The 16,135-nt window shown below is 45.6% G+C and overlaps 1 protein-coding gene across 1 annotated transcript in view; it reads left to right on the top strand.

The window, feature by feature from the left end:
* The window catches only part of LOC138513680 (V-type proton ATPase 116 kDa subunit a 4-like), a 4,716,919-nt gene that overhangs the window by 1,502,844 nt on the left and 3,197,940 nt on the right, over positions 1 to 16,135 (top strand). The window contains exon 11 of the mRNA XM_069628745.1: positions 2,636 to 2,786. Coding sequence (XP_069484846.1) covers positions 2,636 to 2,786 — 151 coding nt within the window. The remainder of the gene's footprint in view (positions 1 to 2,635; positions 2,787 to 16,135) is intronic.

Raw genomic sequence — 16,135 nt, 5'->3', positions numbered from 1 at the left:
ACAGGAAGCTCAACTACTATGGTCATGGACCTTGCACCACAAAGTCCAGATCAGAGCGGAACATCTCCCGGGAGTGGACAATGTCTTAGCGGACAAACTGAGCAGGGAGTACGCGTCATCCCATGAATGGGAGCTAGACGAAAAGGAATTTCAATGGATTTTCTCTGTATGGGGCCATCCACAGATCGACCTCTTTGCCACCAGGGTCAACAGAAAATGTCAAGCATTCGCCTCAAGGTACCCATAACATCAGTCAGCAGGAGATGCATTCTCGGTGGACTGGACAGGGACATTCCTTTATGCCTTTCCCCCCATTCCACTCATAGCCAGAGTTCTGCGCAGAATGAAGGAACAGGATTGCTCCATGATACTAATAGTGCCGGACTGGGCGCGACAGGTCTGGTACCCGACTCTGCAGCACCTCGGTGGCCTCCAATTTGGCTCCAGGCTCATCAATACCTCTTAACTCAGCAGAACCACAAAGTCTTCCACCATGACCAAGCGAGCCTCTCCCTCAAAGCCTGGTTCCTGAGCAGCGCACACTCATGAACTTGAACCTTCCGGCAGACTGCTGGGACATAATCAGGGCCTCTAGAGCCCCGTCGACGAGGATCACCTACGTGCCGAAATGGACCCCCTTCTCTAAGTGGTGTGAAACATATACGATTAACCCACTTACAGCTTCGGTAGAACAGATACTACCTTACTTATTACATTTGGCTAAGACTGGTCTCGCCCTATCCTCCATCAAAGTTCACCTGTCGGCCTTATCGGCATACACGACGACTCCAGAAGCGCAGTCATTACTCTCTCTTCTGGCCCTCAAGATCTTCCTGAAGGGGTTGATGCGTACTTACCCTCCTACGCCCTCATTAGTTCCTTCCTGGAGCCTAAACACTGTACTAACGGCCCTCATGGAACCCCCTTTCGAACCCATTCACAGATGTGAAATAAAATTCTTATCTTGGAAAACGGCTTTTTTGATAGCCATGACTTCGGCCAGGAGGATCAGTCAATTACACGCCTTGTCTTCAGAACCTCCTTTTACTTTGTTTCAGCAAGACCGCGTCATTTTGAGGACACACCCAAAGTTTCTGCCCAAGGTTTTATCGCAAATGACACTCACAGAGCGCATTGTTCTACCATTTTTCTTCTGGAACCATAACTCGGAGGCGGAAAGAGCTTTACATTCCCTAGATGTCACTAGGGTTTTGAAATTCTACTTGCAGAGAACTAAGAAGTTCTGCTCATCTAACAGACTGTTCATTGCCTTCGCAGGTCGCACAAAAGGGCAACATAACTCCAGACAGAGTCTGGCAAGATGGGTCTCGTTATGCATTACCCATTGTCATCAATTGACGGGGCGACACCCTCTCCAGACAGCCTTCAGCACACTCCACCAGAGGGAGCGCGGCATCAGTAGCGTTTCACGCAGGGGTACCCTTGAAGGACATCTGCAGAGATGCTACCTGGAGCACTCTGCACACGTTCGCTAAACACTACTGCCTAGCAGAAGATGCCAGCAAGGAATCTGCAGTTGGACAGGCAGTGCTCCGCCACCTCTTTGCATAAGGTAGGACCAGCCTCCTTTCCGGCCTTTCCCTGAGTAAGTAACCGTTGTGTTGCTGCATGGTAAAGGTTTGTCAGAAATAATGTTTCTGCATCTATGCTTATATATGTATATATGGTGGCATGCTTGAACTGCTTGGTATTCTATTCAAGCATCTGAATCTATGAAGGATCCAATGATGGAGAAGTCTTAGTTACTTACCTACCTGTAACTGTATTTCTCCAGCATTATCTTTCATAGATTCACATGCGCCCACCCGCCTCCCCTGAGAGGCTGCTCGTACGCTCCGCACCCATCTTACTGTAGTTTCTACGGTTCAAAATCTGAAGATGGCTGACTGGGGCAGAGCTTGAACCCTGTTACCTCATTGGTTGGGGCCATAAAGGACCAAAGTGAAGTGGAGGGACTACACAATAGAATGGCTCATAGGCCACAATGGAGTATTTACATGCATTCCCTAGGGGAGAAGGGATGTATATTAAAACAAATGTAATAATTATTGTTTATCACCAAGGATTCCCAGTCCGACAACGGGGAATATTCAAGCATGTGAATCTATGAAAGATACCAATGCTGGAGAAATACAGTTACAGGTAAGTAACTAAGACATCCTATTGCCGGCATTAAAACTGACATTTTCTGTTTCCTGAAACACCATGCAATATGTTTGGAATTAGTTGGTGGTTGGATGTGCCCACTGACATGTTTTCAGGAATGTAGTCATCATTTGTCCATGTGCAGATGCCAAGTGGCAGTATGTGATCACAGTCAAGTGCAGGATTATAGGAGGAGTATGCCTTGTGGGGAGCATACATGGGTGATGTCATGTGTCCTTTTCTGGGTTTTGTCTTCTGGGCTTCTGCACATTTGTAGCAGACAAAAAAGGCCTTGCCCACTCCAAACACATTGCAAATGAAGTATGTTCTATTTGCCATGGATGCGTACATGCAGTGTACTTACTATCAGCCCCAGCCTCTACTCCTCTAGTTCCTATGAAACCAATGACATTGATGGTCAGCACTTGAACCTTCCATGGTCACAGCTTTTCCATTTCTCTTTTAACAGAAGAACAGAGGGACTTCCTTTGAGCCAATTCTGACCAGGATGAGAACAACTTTGACTCCACCAACCTTCAACAGAACCAATAAATACACTGCTGGGTTTCAAGCCATTGTGAATGCATATGGAGTAGGGACTTATAGAGAAGTGAATCCAGGTATGCATCTTGCATTTTAATTCTTACTGTTTTACTGTGTTTGACGTTCTGAGTGTTACTAAGTAGTATTGAATCACAGTGACCATTTCATCCTAATCTACCATAATGTATATGAACAAAAAGCAAAACCTCATTGAAATAGTGACAAATTATTAAATATAACTTATTAGTTACAAATTATTTTCTATACAATGTTATTCACTGATTAGAAAGCACATTGTTCACATTTGTTTTGTATTTCATTTTCGCTTATTTTGTATGACCGTGTGTTCTCTCTCTCTCTCTCTGTCTCTCTCTGTCTCTCTTTCTCTCTCTCACTGTCTCTCGATCTCTATATATTATAGGGCGGCAGTCACCCTATAGTTAAGGTGATTTGGAGTGACATAGGAAATCCAAAAAATGAATTGCTAACGCCTTTCAACTCATAAAACCGATTTAGCAGATTTTTTGCAGACAATTGTACACCTGGGTCCCCCACCAGATTGTGAAAGATTTAAAAAATACAATACAAAAGTTATTAAGAAAACAAAAATGACTTCAGCCTAGTTGCCATTTATTTTCAAATAGAAAAAAAGGTAAATTCTTGCCAGATCGCACAGCCGAAACCGCTGGACGGAATTGGATCAGATACAAAAAATGTGGGGACCAAGAGTTGATTTGCAATCCTTTTGTGGTGTGGGCATATTCCGTCCAGTCATCTTTTTAATATTTGATGGAGAAGGGGGTGCCCCCATCTACCCTCAAAAATAGCTATATCTCCCATGGTGCATTGCAGGATCAGGGTTTTCAGAAATGAAAAAGCGGCCATCTTTTTTTTCTCAATGCGAGAGATAGCTGCGGTTATACCCCAGGCTGTAGCTGAGGGTATCAGAAAATGAAACACAGAAAAAAGGCGTTTGCAGGTCAAAAACACATCGGGCTAGAGGTGGGGGAGGCAATAGGACACCAAGTGAAATTTTGGAGTTGCAGGGGGCTAGGTACCAAGTTTGCAACATGAGGTTCAACATTTTTTTCCATACCCTTGGCTATAACCTGGGGTATAGTCGCGAATAGCCGACATCTCAAAGCAAACTGCGTCATAGAAACACTGAGTGTTAGGGAAATGGGAGAGGGCAGGGGAGGTGAGGAGGCCTTCAGCGTAGTGAGTGGAGCTGGCACATATGAGAGGGGCACTAAAACATTTCTCTAGCTGTTTTTTCGATATTGTTGGCTATAAACTACACATACCCACATACTAAAATAGACATCGATGACTCCCATCCATTCAGTAATCAGGTCCGACTCTGCTTTACTTCAAAGCGAGGAAGGAGCTCGGCCCTTCAGGCCATGTTGCCTAATAAACAAGCACAAGTTACAAGACCACTTAGAGTAACATGGCCTAAGGGACCCGGCCCCTTACTCGCTTTAAAGCTAAGCAGGGTCAGTCTCGGTTACTGCATGTATGGGTGACAGCCCCGGATGCCATGTGTTTTCTTAGTTTTAAATATCTGATAACACTAAGAAAACACACAGCATCTGCATTATTCTTTTTCAAACCGTGCTACAGTCAGTCCTTAAAAGTATTGCTCTCTAAAGGTCAAGCTGCCACGAGGCCCAAATTAAAAGAGCAGCTATCTCTGGGTAAGGAGGGTGCTAATACATGGAGAATTGCAAATCCAGCTTGCACGTGCAAGGCAAATTAGAGTACCCTTTTGTTTTATACATTAAACAAAAAAAAAAAAATATATATATATATATATATATATATATATATATATATATATATATATATATATATATATATATATATATATATATATATATATATATATATATATATATATATATATATATATATATATATATATATATATATATATATATATATATATATATATCATGGCCCGCAGTAGCGGCCGTGTAGTTATGGTTAAGTTGCTAAACCCATAGGAAGACCACTTTTTCGGCAGCTTATATCTTCACCAAACTTTGCAAAAAAAGTATATGGCCAGCTCTGAATTTTCTCGCCAAGTTGGGTGAGGTTTTCTGCATGTGGGTCAAAGTTATAGGGGGTCCCACATTTTTTTTTCTCTATAGTCTGAATGGGGAAAAACTTTTTGCATGGCTACAGGTCGAATGGTGCACGGAATTTCACTAAATTTACGGCAGGACCGGGGGCTTTGGTCATAAAGCGTGCTTTCATGTGTTTGGTGGAAATCCGACCAGTACTTTTGTTGCAAAGAACTGAAATGTACGTCTAAAAAAAATTAGCGATATCTGGCTCCGCTCCGCAGATCCATTTCCCTGTCCGCTCCGCGGACAGAATGCTCATTGGCTTGCAGTACGGTGTTCTGTCGACGAACTTTGGACGCGGCCGTTTGTTGGCTGGAGAGAAGCGTGCTGTGCATTAAAGCTTTTTTGGGAAATGCTGCCATGGTGTATCTGAGTATGGTGTTGTGGTGTGTGTGCCAAGCCCCTAAGGCATTGTTCACGGCTGGGTCTCTTTTATGTAACAGTGTGGCAACTAAAAGTAGTCATATCTGCCTCCGCTCCGGCGTCCCATTTCCCTGTTTGCTGCGCAGCCAACATTTTTATGATAATGATGTGTTATTTATATAGCGCCTTTATCCAAAGTGCTTTACAGAGCACACATTTACATACAATATCACCCAACCGAAATTAGTACTCATTTATCTACCTCGGAAGGATGAAAGGCTGAGTTGGCCTTGCTGGGATTCGAACCTGCGACCTGCAGATCACGCTCAGATCGCAGCAGCAAGCGCGTAACCCGCTGAGCTATGTGCGGTGATGTGTTGTGCGTCAATAGTTGTCAATAACGCTGGCATCTTGTATCCGAGGACAATGCGGCAGCGAAAGGGCCAGGAAAGCATAGTTTGTGGCATCTGGTGGTGGGAAGAAGGCATGGAAAGGGTGGGGGAGTGGGAAGTGGTTCATGTGATATATCTCATTAGAAGCAGACGGTGGTGTGCCAGCGGTCTCCGTGCATACTACGCCAATTCACGGTTACCTCAGCAGGCATCACCCTTGTGTGGTAATTGAAGGAAGCCTTCATTGTGGCATGACAGCTCCAGCGGCAATCTTTGTGTGATGAGTGGTGGCAGGCTGGATTGCAGAAGGGGAGTGCATTCCACATGACATGAGCCTTTAAACAAAGCGTGTACTATGGTTTGTTGTGTGTGGGAAGTCTGCAGCTCCTTCGATGCATGGCAGGAGCCCTTACACAGAAAAATATGTCTACTGGTTGAAAAGCTATGTCCACTGGGTGCAAGTAGGTGCCACATTGTTCCTTTGTGTGTGTGATTTGGCTGCATTGCAGACATTGTTGGTTGCATGGGTGTGGTGATTGTTAGCACATCCTACAGTTGTCGGTGTATGGGTGGAGATGCTGCAGTGAGCAGTTGTGCAGTGTGTCCACAGGTGCACTATTGGAATAGAGTACATATAGACCAAGTTACGGTTGAACTGGTTCTTATACGTGCCTGGGAATTCTGCATAGCACAGATTAGTAAGTGTTGCAGTGCACTATGCAGTATTGCGTGTATGCACGTAGTAGAGCGTGGAGAGCAGGACCAATGTTGTGAAGATTGTGTTGTTTGTTTGCCATTTATTACGATGGTTTCTGAATGGAAGTGGGTAGCAGTGCCAAACACTGTGGTATGTTTGTGCATTACGGTAAGTGGAACATGTGTGCTTTCATTCCTGCTTTAGGGTGCAGTGGTTGGGTAAAAGTGCTTATGCCTATGTTGCCTTTTTGAATTGTGGCACATGCCTTCATGTTCGCCTGCATGGCTTTGTTATGTTGTGGTGGGTGTGGGCAAGGCCTAGACTGTTGGGTGCATGGCCGAAGGCCATAGGCCATGCACCCAACAGCCTAGGCCTTCATCACAGCCACCACAATATAATGCAGTCATGCACTTGTCAGTCTGCATGCATGACAGGTTGGTCACTTTTACGCAATGGTTGTGGAAGACATTGTAGACTTGGTAGAGCAGCAGAAGTGAGCTGCTATGCACATTTGCATATGGTGCACAGCATTGCCCCTGTTGCACAGTAGGGAGGCACATGTCACCATTTGCGTTTGCTATGGTTAGGCCCTTATAAGACCGTTGCTTTAGGAAGTGCTGTAAAATATTGCAGCATGAAAGGACGTGCTCAGCAGCACACATTTAAAATATGGCCAATGTACACAGCCTCCTACATACCGTTCACCACACCTCCACACAAAAGCCTAGACCTTCATCACAGCCACCACATCATAATGCAGCCATGCAGTTGTCGCTCTGCATGCATTTGAAGTTGGTGACTTTTACACAATGGTTGTGAAGGACATTGTAGACTTGGTAGTCTAGCAGAAGTGAGCTTCTATGCGTACATTAGCATATGGTGTACATCATTGCCTCTGTTGAACAATAGGGAGCCACATGCCACCATGTGTATTTCCTATGGTTTGGCCCTTATAAGGCCCTTGATTTAGGGAGTGATTTAAGATATTGCAGCATGAAAGGACGTGCTCAGCAGCACACATGTAAACTATGTATAACGTACACAGCCTCCTACATACCGTTCAGCACACCCAACGCAACATTATGCAGCCATACATGCAAATATGTGCCCAGGGTGAAAGCTGGCAGGCTCAAATGCAGATGGGGAGTGCAGTGCACATGACATGAGCATTTAAATATAGCTTGTACTATGGTGTGTTTTCTGTGGTGAGGGCCTAGCGCCTTGCATGCATGGCTGGAGTTGAAAGGGAAAAAGGAGTGTCTCTGCTTTACTGGGGCGCAGCACTCATTGTAGCTGGAAACACGCATGTGCCACATCCTGCCCTTTTAAGGATGGTAGGCATGGAAACGGAACTTTGCGATTTACCCAATCAGGTGTCGAGGGTGTGGTTGACAGGAAGGGGCGGTGATATCATTACCCAAATGTCGATGCAGTGAGGTTGGTAGAGATGGAGAGACGCAGAGTGCTCATCGTGGGTGATACCTTTGTGCAAGATCTTCACAGGTATGCTGTGGAAAGAGGATTTGCTGCTTACTTTCAGTTGGAAGGAGTGGAAGCTTTTTGGGGCACAGTCTATGAGTGGGGTTTCGGTGCCATGGTTCTCATTTGTACATGTTGTCTCTGTCAGTACTGTTGATGTAGTCGTTGTGCATTATGGAGGCCTACATTTGGTGTACATGTCGTGCTCACATTTGCTCTGTCACCTCAAGAAGTTAATGACAGCAGTGATGCAGATTTTTCACACTGCCAAGTTGATTTTCTCAGTCACACCACCAAGAGGAGCATGGGACTGTCATGACCCTTGCTCTTGGCCCTCACTGGCAAGTCAGCATTCCAGTTAGGGCCAGGTGAAAGGCCTTAAAACCTCATCCAAGACTCTCTTGTAGTCAGTCCTGGCGCCTTTGGCGCCAGGCTCATAACCATCATGAAGACCAACATTTTGAATGGGACTATTTACTTGGGACTATTTAACATGGGGGGGGGGGGGGCTCAGCTAACATGGACGCACCCACATAGCTCAGTTACAAGGAACTGAGCTATGCGGTCTAATCTTTTGGGTGTGGCAGGCCTGGGACTACTTTATCTGGACTACTTTGGGTGTGGCAGGCCCAGTACTATTTTACCTGGACTACTTTACCTGAGACTATTTAAACCACACCCAAACAGCAGACCATGTTTTGCGTTATTCTGCTGTGGGCAGCGTAACGCTCACCGTGTCCAGTTCTTTGATGCCAGCTTACCCGAAACCAAGGACCTGCAGAGAGAGAAAGAACACTAGGAAACTTACCTGGAACAGTATCCTGTCTTCAATCCATCGCCGACTTCAGTTCCACTCACCTGAAGGTACGAACTTCATCATCCGGCACCGTATGTATCCTGGAATACCATAACCTGGAAAGAGGAGAAAGGAAGACAGCATTAGTAAGCATTTACTCACGTTTCCTCCCGAATGAAGAAAACCACACAATTATTACCTGGTTAGTCATCTCCTGGTCAGTATCATTGCTGGAACTTTACAGCACTCGGCTAGGAACATCGCAACCTGCAAGGAGAGAAGAGACACAGGTTAGCAGTATAAAAGGCAAAACAGCGCCGCGCATTACTCACCGGACAGCATCGCGCACACTGTGCTTTCGCCTACTGTAATGCTCACCTGGTATCCACGGGGATGTCACTGAGCCTGTTCTGACCTCTTATGACCTCAAACCCTTCCCTGAAGTCTACTTGACTGGAGACTGGGCCTGAAACACAGGATTGGTAGAGTTTAACTCCCTAATGTCTCTGTGTGCTTGAACCCATTCTTCCAGGGGTCCAACCCTTCCCTTTGATCCACAGCTCACCTTGTTTTCTTGGAAAGTGTGCTCTCTGTCCTGCTTACAGCGCAGGGGCGCATTGATTGATGCAGGCTCGTTGCTGCCTAGTTACTTCACTGGCAAGAGTCCAACAGTTTAAGTATGAGTCTTTTGAACAGTTCTCTAACTTCGTTCCTGTCCTTCCTTAGATGATGGCTGGCGTCCGGGGATGGCGACATGCTGCTGAGATGAGTAGCGCTGAAGGTGAGTGAGAGGCGAGTTGCGCAATGCGACCCTTTCATATTTGCATTGAACTGAGTTCCTTTTTCTGTGTCTTTTAGGTGCTGCAACGTTTTCAGCGTGGATGCCGGTTATGAAGAAGAAATGCGGTGAGTAAGCGCAGTATGCAGAGCCTCTAGATGTTTCCACGCTAACCTGGAGTGTCTTTTCCCTCTTGCAGATGGATGAGAAGTTCCGGAGACAGAGTTCCCCCAGAGCGGCTCGGGTGCAGGTAAGCGTTTGAAGCTCGTACAGTATTTAAAAATAAGCGAAGATTTGCTGAATGCTTACTAATGCCTTTTTTCTGTTCTTTTCCCTTTTCCTTAGGAAGCGGCGTGCCGGGATGGGAATGACACCGCTGAAGATGCCCGCAGAACAGAAGGAGCGATGAATGATGGGCAGAAGCGCCGCAAGGTAAGGCTGTTCCTAACGGTGTTCTTGCAGGAGCTGAGCGCAGAAGAAAGATGCAGGCCTCCTGGAGACCAATCCAAACACGGTGAGTGTCACGCTGCAGGTGCAGAAAACACAAAGCCTGTTTCTCAGCGTGGGCGTGGCTTAAATAGTCAATGGGTATCCCAGGTGTCTCTGGGCTGAACCACACCCAAAAGACTAGACTGCACATGCAGTTCTGGGAACCGAAATATGTGGGGGCATCCATCTTGTCCCCTTCAATGCACTCTAAGTCCAATCCCCAATGTTATCCTATGGGAGTTAGTGAGTCTGGTGCCACAAGCACCAGGTCTGACTCCAAGTGGGTCTTTGGAGGGATAGAGAGGCCCTTGAGGGCCATGTAGGTGATCATGGCCTGGCTCCAGCCTGACATCTTGGAGGGCTGGGGACATGAGGGGCAGGAATCTTGACACCTACTGGCCCATGCTCATCTTCAAACTGCTTGACAACACCAAAATACATTTCCATACCTAAAAGGAAAGAAGCAAGACATTATTATTCGAACAAAGAGGAAAATAAGAACTGCATATAAAGACTGTAAAGCAGCAAACCTACAGAGTCGCAGCAGGTCTGGATTCCCACAGGGGGGCTTGCACCAGTGAAGTAACTTGGTCGCTGCTCGCCCCACCATATCTACGCGCCCCTGCCATGAGGAGCAGGACTGAGAAACCACTTTTTATAATATTAAGGTGAGTAGAGGGCCCAAGGGGGAGGAAGGAGTTGAGGCCAAGGGAGGTGGGAAAACAAAGACAATCTGGTATTGAATCCAGCTCTCCTATATTGCAGACCCATCTTTAACCAGAGGCCTTACCAAGGGACCGGGAGAGGGTTCGAGAGTGCAAATCATCCAACCAGGGCTGGGTGGCGTCCCCATGGATACCAGGTGAGCGTAACAGAACGCAAAGCCTCAATAATATTATCCACCTGGGCGTCATGGAGACTGCAGAGACTGACCACTTAGTTCAGTTGTTGGGACAATTATGTGCTGAAGTATATTCAGCCAGGCAAGAAACCAACGCTCTTAGGAGGGATTTGATTGTTACCAAGGATCGTACTGATGAAATAAGTAGACAATTGCTCCAATCGCAGGCAGGACAGACCCCATTGCCTGGTAACATTACGCCAGTACCAACTTCTTCCACCAATCCAGTACAAATAACCCTTCCTGGGGCAGTTCCTTTAGCTCCACCTGTACGATTTACAGGGGACCCCAAGAAGTACGCAACGTTCATGAACCAGTGTCTTCATTTCCTTTGCAGACCTGGGGCTTTTCCTAACAACCAAGCGTGGGTTGCTTTTGTCTTGTCATATCTGAGTGGCAGTGGTGCGGATTGGTCGGTACCATTGGTAAGTCAGGATAACCTGTTACATGACTTTGTGGGTTTCCAGATGGAAATGGAAAAACTCTTTGCTCGTCATGCCCAAGGCCAAGCATTAGACAACAAACTTTTGTCACTCCGTCAAGGAAGTCAAGACTTGCTTACATATATGGCAACATTTAACAGACTAGTCGTTGCAGCTGGGTGGCCTGAGAAAAAAGGACCACACTATTTCATCGTGGTCTACGAGGGGAACTAAAGGATGTCCTTGCTCAAGTGGTTAACCCACCTAAAGACTGTGGAGAATTCATCAACCTTGTGGTGCAATTAGATCACAGATTACAAGACCAAAAAGTGGACCGGATAAGGTTAGACACTCGAGCTGTGTATGTCAAAGGATAATGCTCCACGTACATTGGAAAACACGGTAGAACCCATGCAAATCGGAGGTGTACGGCCCCCTTTAACTAAAACTGAAAGAGACAAGAGAAGGCAACAACAATTATGCTTATATTGCGGAAAATCAGGCCACTTCCTCTAAGAATGTCCAGTGAAACCACCAAGGAGAACTGTTCGAGCCACAGAGAAGGAAGATAATAACAAGGAGTCGGAAAACTACCAAACCCGGCAAGCGTAGAGGTCCGCTTGTTGAGCGAGAAGGATGAGCCACAGACCTCACACTTTGCATTACCAGTAATTTTGATCAATCACCAACAACCGTCTCGGATGCATGCTGTCGAAGCATACATAGACAGTGGAGCAGTTGGGAATTATCTAGACCAAGATCGGGCAGCAGAGATGGGGCTTCCCTTTTGCTTTAAGTCGACTACTGAAATAGTTACTACTGTTGATGGGACAGAAATAGCTTCCGGACCAGTAACCCAATGCACAGCAGCACTAACCCTACTGTGCCAGGATGGACACCGCGATTCTATTACATTCGATCTCATCAAAGCTCCTCAGTTTCGACTAATCTTAGGGATGCCATGGTTGGTAGCTCACAACCCTCTAATAGTTTGGCGTGCCAAGAAGTTGGCCTTTCCCGATGACTGCTCGCATTTGTTATTACCAAGAAAAGGGGAAAACAGACTTATGTACATCTGCTACTCCCAGTACGGCAGCAATTGTACTAGGTGTGACTAGTACTCTACCAAATGAATACCAAGATTTTCAAGACGTGTTCCAGAAAGAACAAGCCAATACTCTACCACCGCACAGGCCCTACGATTGTCAGATCAATCTCATACCTGGTGCGCAAATTCCTTGTGGTCGAATCTATGCACTTACTGAACCAGAAAACCTCCATTTGAAATCTTATCTTGATCAGTACCTAGCAAATGGATTTATCCGCCCATCTAAATCACCGGCAGCCAGTCCCTTATTCTTCGTACCAAAGAAGGAAGGAGATTTGAGGACTTGCATCGACTATCGCGCATTAAACCAGATCACAGTAAAAAAAACGTTATCAACTGCCCCTTATTCCTGAATTATTGGATCAAGTCAAAGACGCCCATATCTATACCAAACTGGACATTAGGGGGGGGGGGGGCGTACCATCTTGTTCGAGTGAAGAAAGGAGACGAATGGAAAACTGCCTTTCGTACCAAATACGGCTTGTATGAATACCAGGTAATGCCTTTTGGACTTTGCAATGCTCATGCTGCATTCCAGTACATTATGAATGATGTTTTGCGGGAGTTAATCGACGTTTGCTCCCTGGTTTACATTGATGACATCTTAGTGTATTCTGCTACAAAAGAAGACCATGTCAGGCATGTCCGCTCCGTCCTTACTAAACTCTGCCAACATAAACTGTATGCTAAACTCGAAAAATGATCTTTTCTTGTAACCGAAGTGGAGTTCCTCGGTTTTATCCTCACTCCAAAAGGTATCCGAATGGATAGGCACAAGATAGATGCCGTTCTTAACTGTCCGTCACCAACTTCATTTAAAGGAATCCAGAGTATGTTGGGCTTTGCAAACTTTTACCGCCGATTCATCCCAGATTTTTCCCAAATAGTGCATCCAATTACATCACTATTGAGAAAAAACAATAAAAAGTTCCATTGGACCGAAAAAGCAGAGAAGACCTTTCAAGAACTTAAGAAAAAATTCACTTCTGCTCCAGTTCTACGGCATCCTCGCCCGGACCTCCCTTATATAGTTGAAACAGATGCCTCTAGCATAGCTATGGGATCTGTTCTCTCACAAAGGGACCCAGGAAATGGCCAGTTACAGCCTGTGGCCTTCTGGTCACAAAAAGGCTCACCTCCCGAACTCAACTATGCTATCACAGACAAAGAACTCTTGGCTATAAAATCAGCTTTCAAGGCATGGCAACACTATCTCCTTGGTGCTAAACATACTGTCACGGTCATAACTGATCATCGAAACGTGCAATACCTAATAACAGCAAAGGCTCAATCATCCCGTCAACTGCGGCGGGCTCTTTTCTTCGCTGAATATGACTGTGATCACCTACCGGCCAGGAGTCTGAAACGGAAAGGCTGACGCCTTGTCCCGCATGGGTGTTGATGAAAAGGTATACATAACTCCAGATCCAGTAGCCATCATTCCAGAAGACAAACTCCTGGGTCTTATGACAACATTGACACAGGGTGAACTCCAAAACAAGATCCAACTCTTAATGGATCCCACTTTCTCACAAGAGTGGTGTACTAAAGGAGAACATTACACCATTAAAGACCAGTTACCATATTTTAGGAACCATTTATACTTGTCAAGTAAAGATTTACAAGAGCAGGTTATTTCAGGTTATCACGACTCCGTGATTGAAGGTCATCCTGGAATTGCCAAAACTCTAGCTAAAGTAAAACAAAACTATTGATGGCCCACATGGCGTAAAGACATCATACAATTTATTCAACCTTGTGTTGTGTGCGCACAAAACAAGTCCCAAAAGCAGAAACTAGCTGGTCTTCTCCAACCATTGCAAATTCCTCCCGCACCATGGCACACACTGTCCCTTGATTTCATTACAGATCTACCTCCCAGTCACTGATTCAACACCATCTTAGTTGTTGTAGACTTGTTCTCTAAAATGGCACACTTTATTCCTTTTAAGGGTCTTCCAAATGCATCCAATTTAGCAAAGGTATTCCTGGAGGAAATCGTACGGCTACATGGCTTTCCATTGGTCTTGTTCTCAGATCGAGGTAGTCAGTTTGTATCCAACTTCTGGAGGAAATGCTGTTCAATGGCCCAAATTGACATTCGACTATCCGCAAGTCACCATCCTCAAACAGATGGCCAAACAGAAAGAACAAACCAAACCCTCGAGCAATACTTACGTTGCATGTTACATCAAGTGGAAAGAAATTGGAAGGACTTGTTATGGATAGCTGAATATGCCTATAATAATTCATTACACACCAGCACTGGACAAACCCCTTTCTACACTATATATGGTAGACATCCACATACTTCAGAATTGGATCTCCCAGCCCCTTTGGAAATGCCAGCGGTTAAAACCCTACATACGACTATTTCCCAGGCCTTCAAAGAAGCAGCAGAACATTTACTCCAAGCCAAGAACAGACAAAAGAAATTCGCTGATCAACATCGTAGTAAAGCCCCTGACTATCAAATTGGAGACAAGGTCTGGTTAGCATCAAAATATGTGCCCATAAAAAGGACTCAGACCTTTTGTCGCCGATATCTGGGACCTTATTCTATTGAATCCATAATAAATCCAGTGGCAGTTAAATTGGCCCTACCACCCACTATGCAGATTCATCCTGTGTTTCACGTATCACTCCTGAAACCGGTACAACCCGGTACTCGGGTTACAATACCACCAAAATCAGTATTAGTTGACGGAGAACCAGAGTTTGAAGTAAAGGATATCCTAGACGCAAAAAACACCACATCCAAACTATACTACTTAGTTGATTGGAAGGGATTCGGCCCTCAAGACAGATCATGGGAACCTAGTGAATACATCCATGCACCTCGCTTAATTAAAAAGTTCCATCAGAATTACCCTGCCAAGCCAGGTCCAGGCAGAAGTGCCACCGTGAGAGGGGCCTTGGGGGAGGGGGGCAGGGGTGGAGTGCTGTCATGACCCTCGCCCCTGGCCCTCACTGGCAAGTCAGCCTTCCAGTTAGGGCCAGGTCAAAGGCCTTAAAACCTCATCCAAGACTCTCTTGGAGTCAGTCCTAGCGCCTTTGGCGCCAGGCGCATAACCATCATGAAGACCAACATTTTGAATGGGACTATTTACTTGGGACTATTTAACTTGGGGGGGTTCATCCAACATGGAGGCACCCACATAGCTCAGTTACAAGGAACTGAGCTATGCGGTCTAGTCTTTTGGGTGTGGCAGGCCTGGGACTACTTTACCTGGACTACTTTACCTGAGACTATTTAAACCACACCCAAACAGCAGAACATGCTTTGCGTTATTCTGCTGTGGACAGCGTAACGCTCACTGTGTCCAGTTCTTTGATGCCAGCTTACCTGAAACCAAGGACCTGCAGAGAGAAAGAACACTATGAAACTTATCTGGAACAGTATCCTGCCTTCAATCCATCGCTGACTTCAATTCCACTCACCTGAAGGTACAAACTCATCATCCGGCACCGTATGCATCCTGGAATACCATAACCTGGAAAAAGGAGAACGAAAGACAGCATTAGTAAGCATTTACTCACGTTTCCTCCCGAATGAAGAAAGCCACACAATTATTACCTGGTTAGTCATCTCCTGGTCAGTATCATTGCTGGAACATTAAAGCGCTCGGCGAGGAACATCGCAACCTACAAAGGGAGAAAAGACACAGGTTAGCAATATAAAAGGCAAAACAGTGTCACGCATTACTCACCCAACAGCATCGCGCACACCGCGCTTTCGCTTACCGGCCCATGCTCATCTTCAAACTGCATGACAACACCAAAATACCTTTCCATACCTAAAAGGAAAGAAGCAAGACATTATTATTCGAACTAAGAGGAAATTAAGAACTGCATTTAAAGACTGTAAAGCA

This window comes from Ambystoma mexicanum, chromosome 12, assembly GCF_040938575.1.
Source record: "Ambystoma mexicanum isolate Mex_15411 chromosome 12, UKY_AmexF1_1, whole genome shotgun sequence".
Lineage (NCBI taxonomy): Eukaryota > Metazoa > Chordata > Amphibia > Caudata > Ambystomatidae > Ambystoma > Ambystoma mexicanum.
The sequence above is the reverse complement of the archived record's forward strand: the minus strand, read 5'-3'. Positions and strand labels throughout refer to the sequence as shown.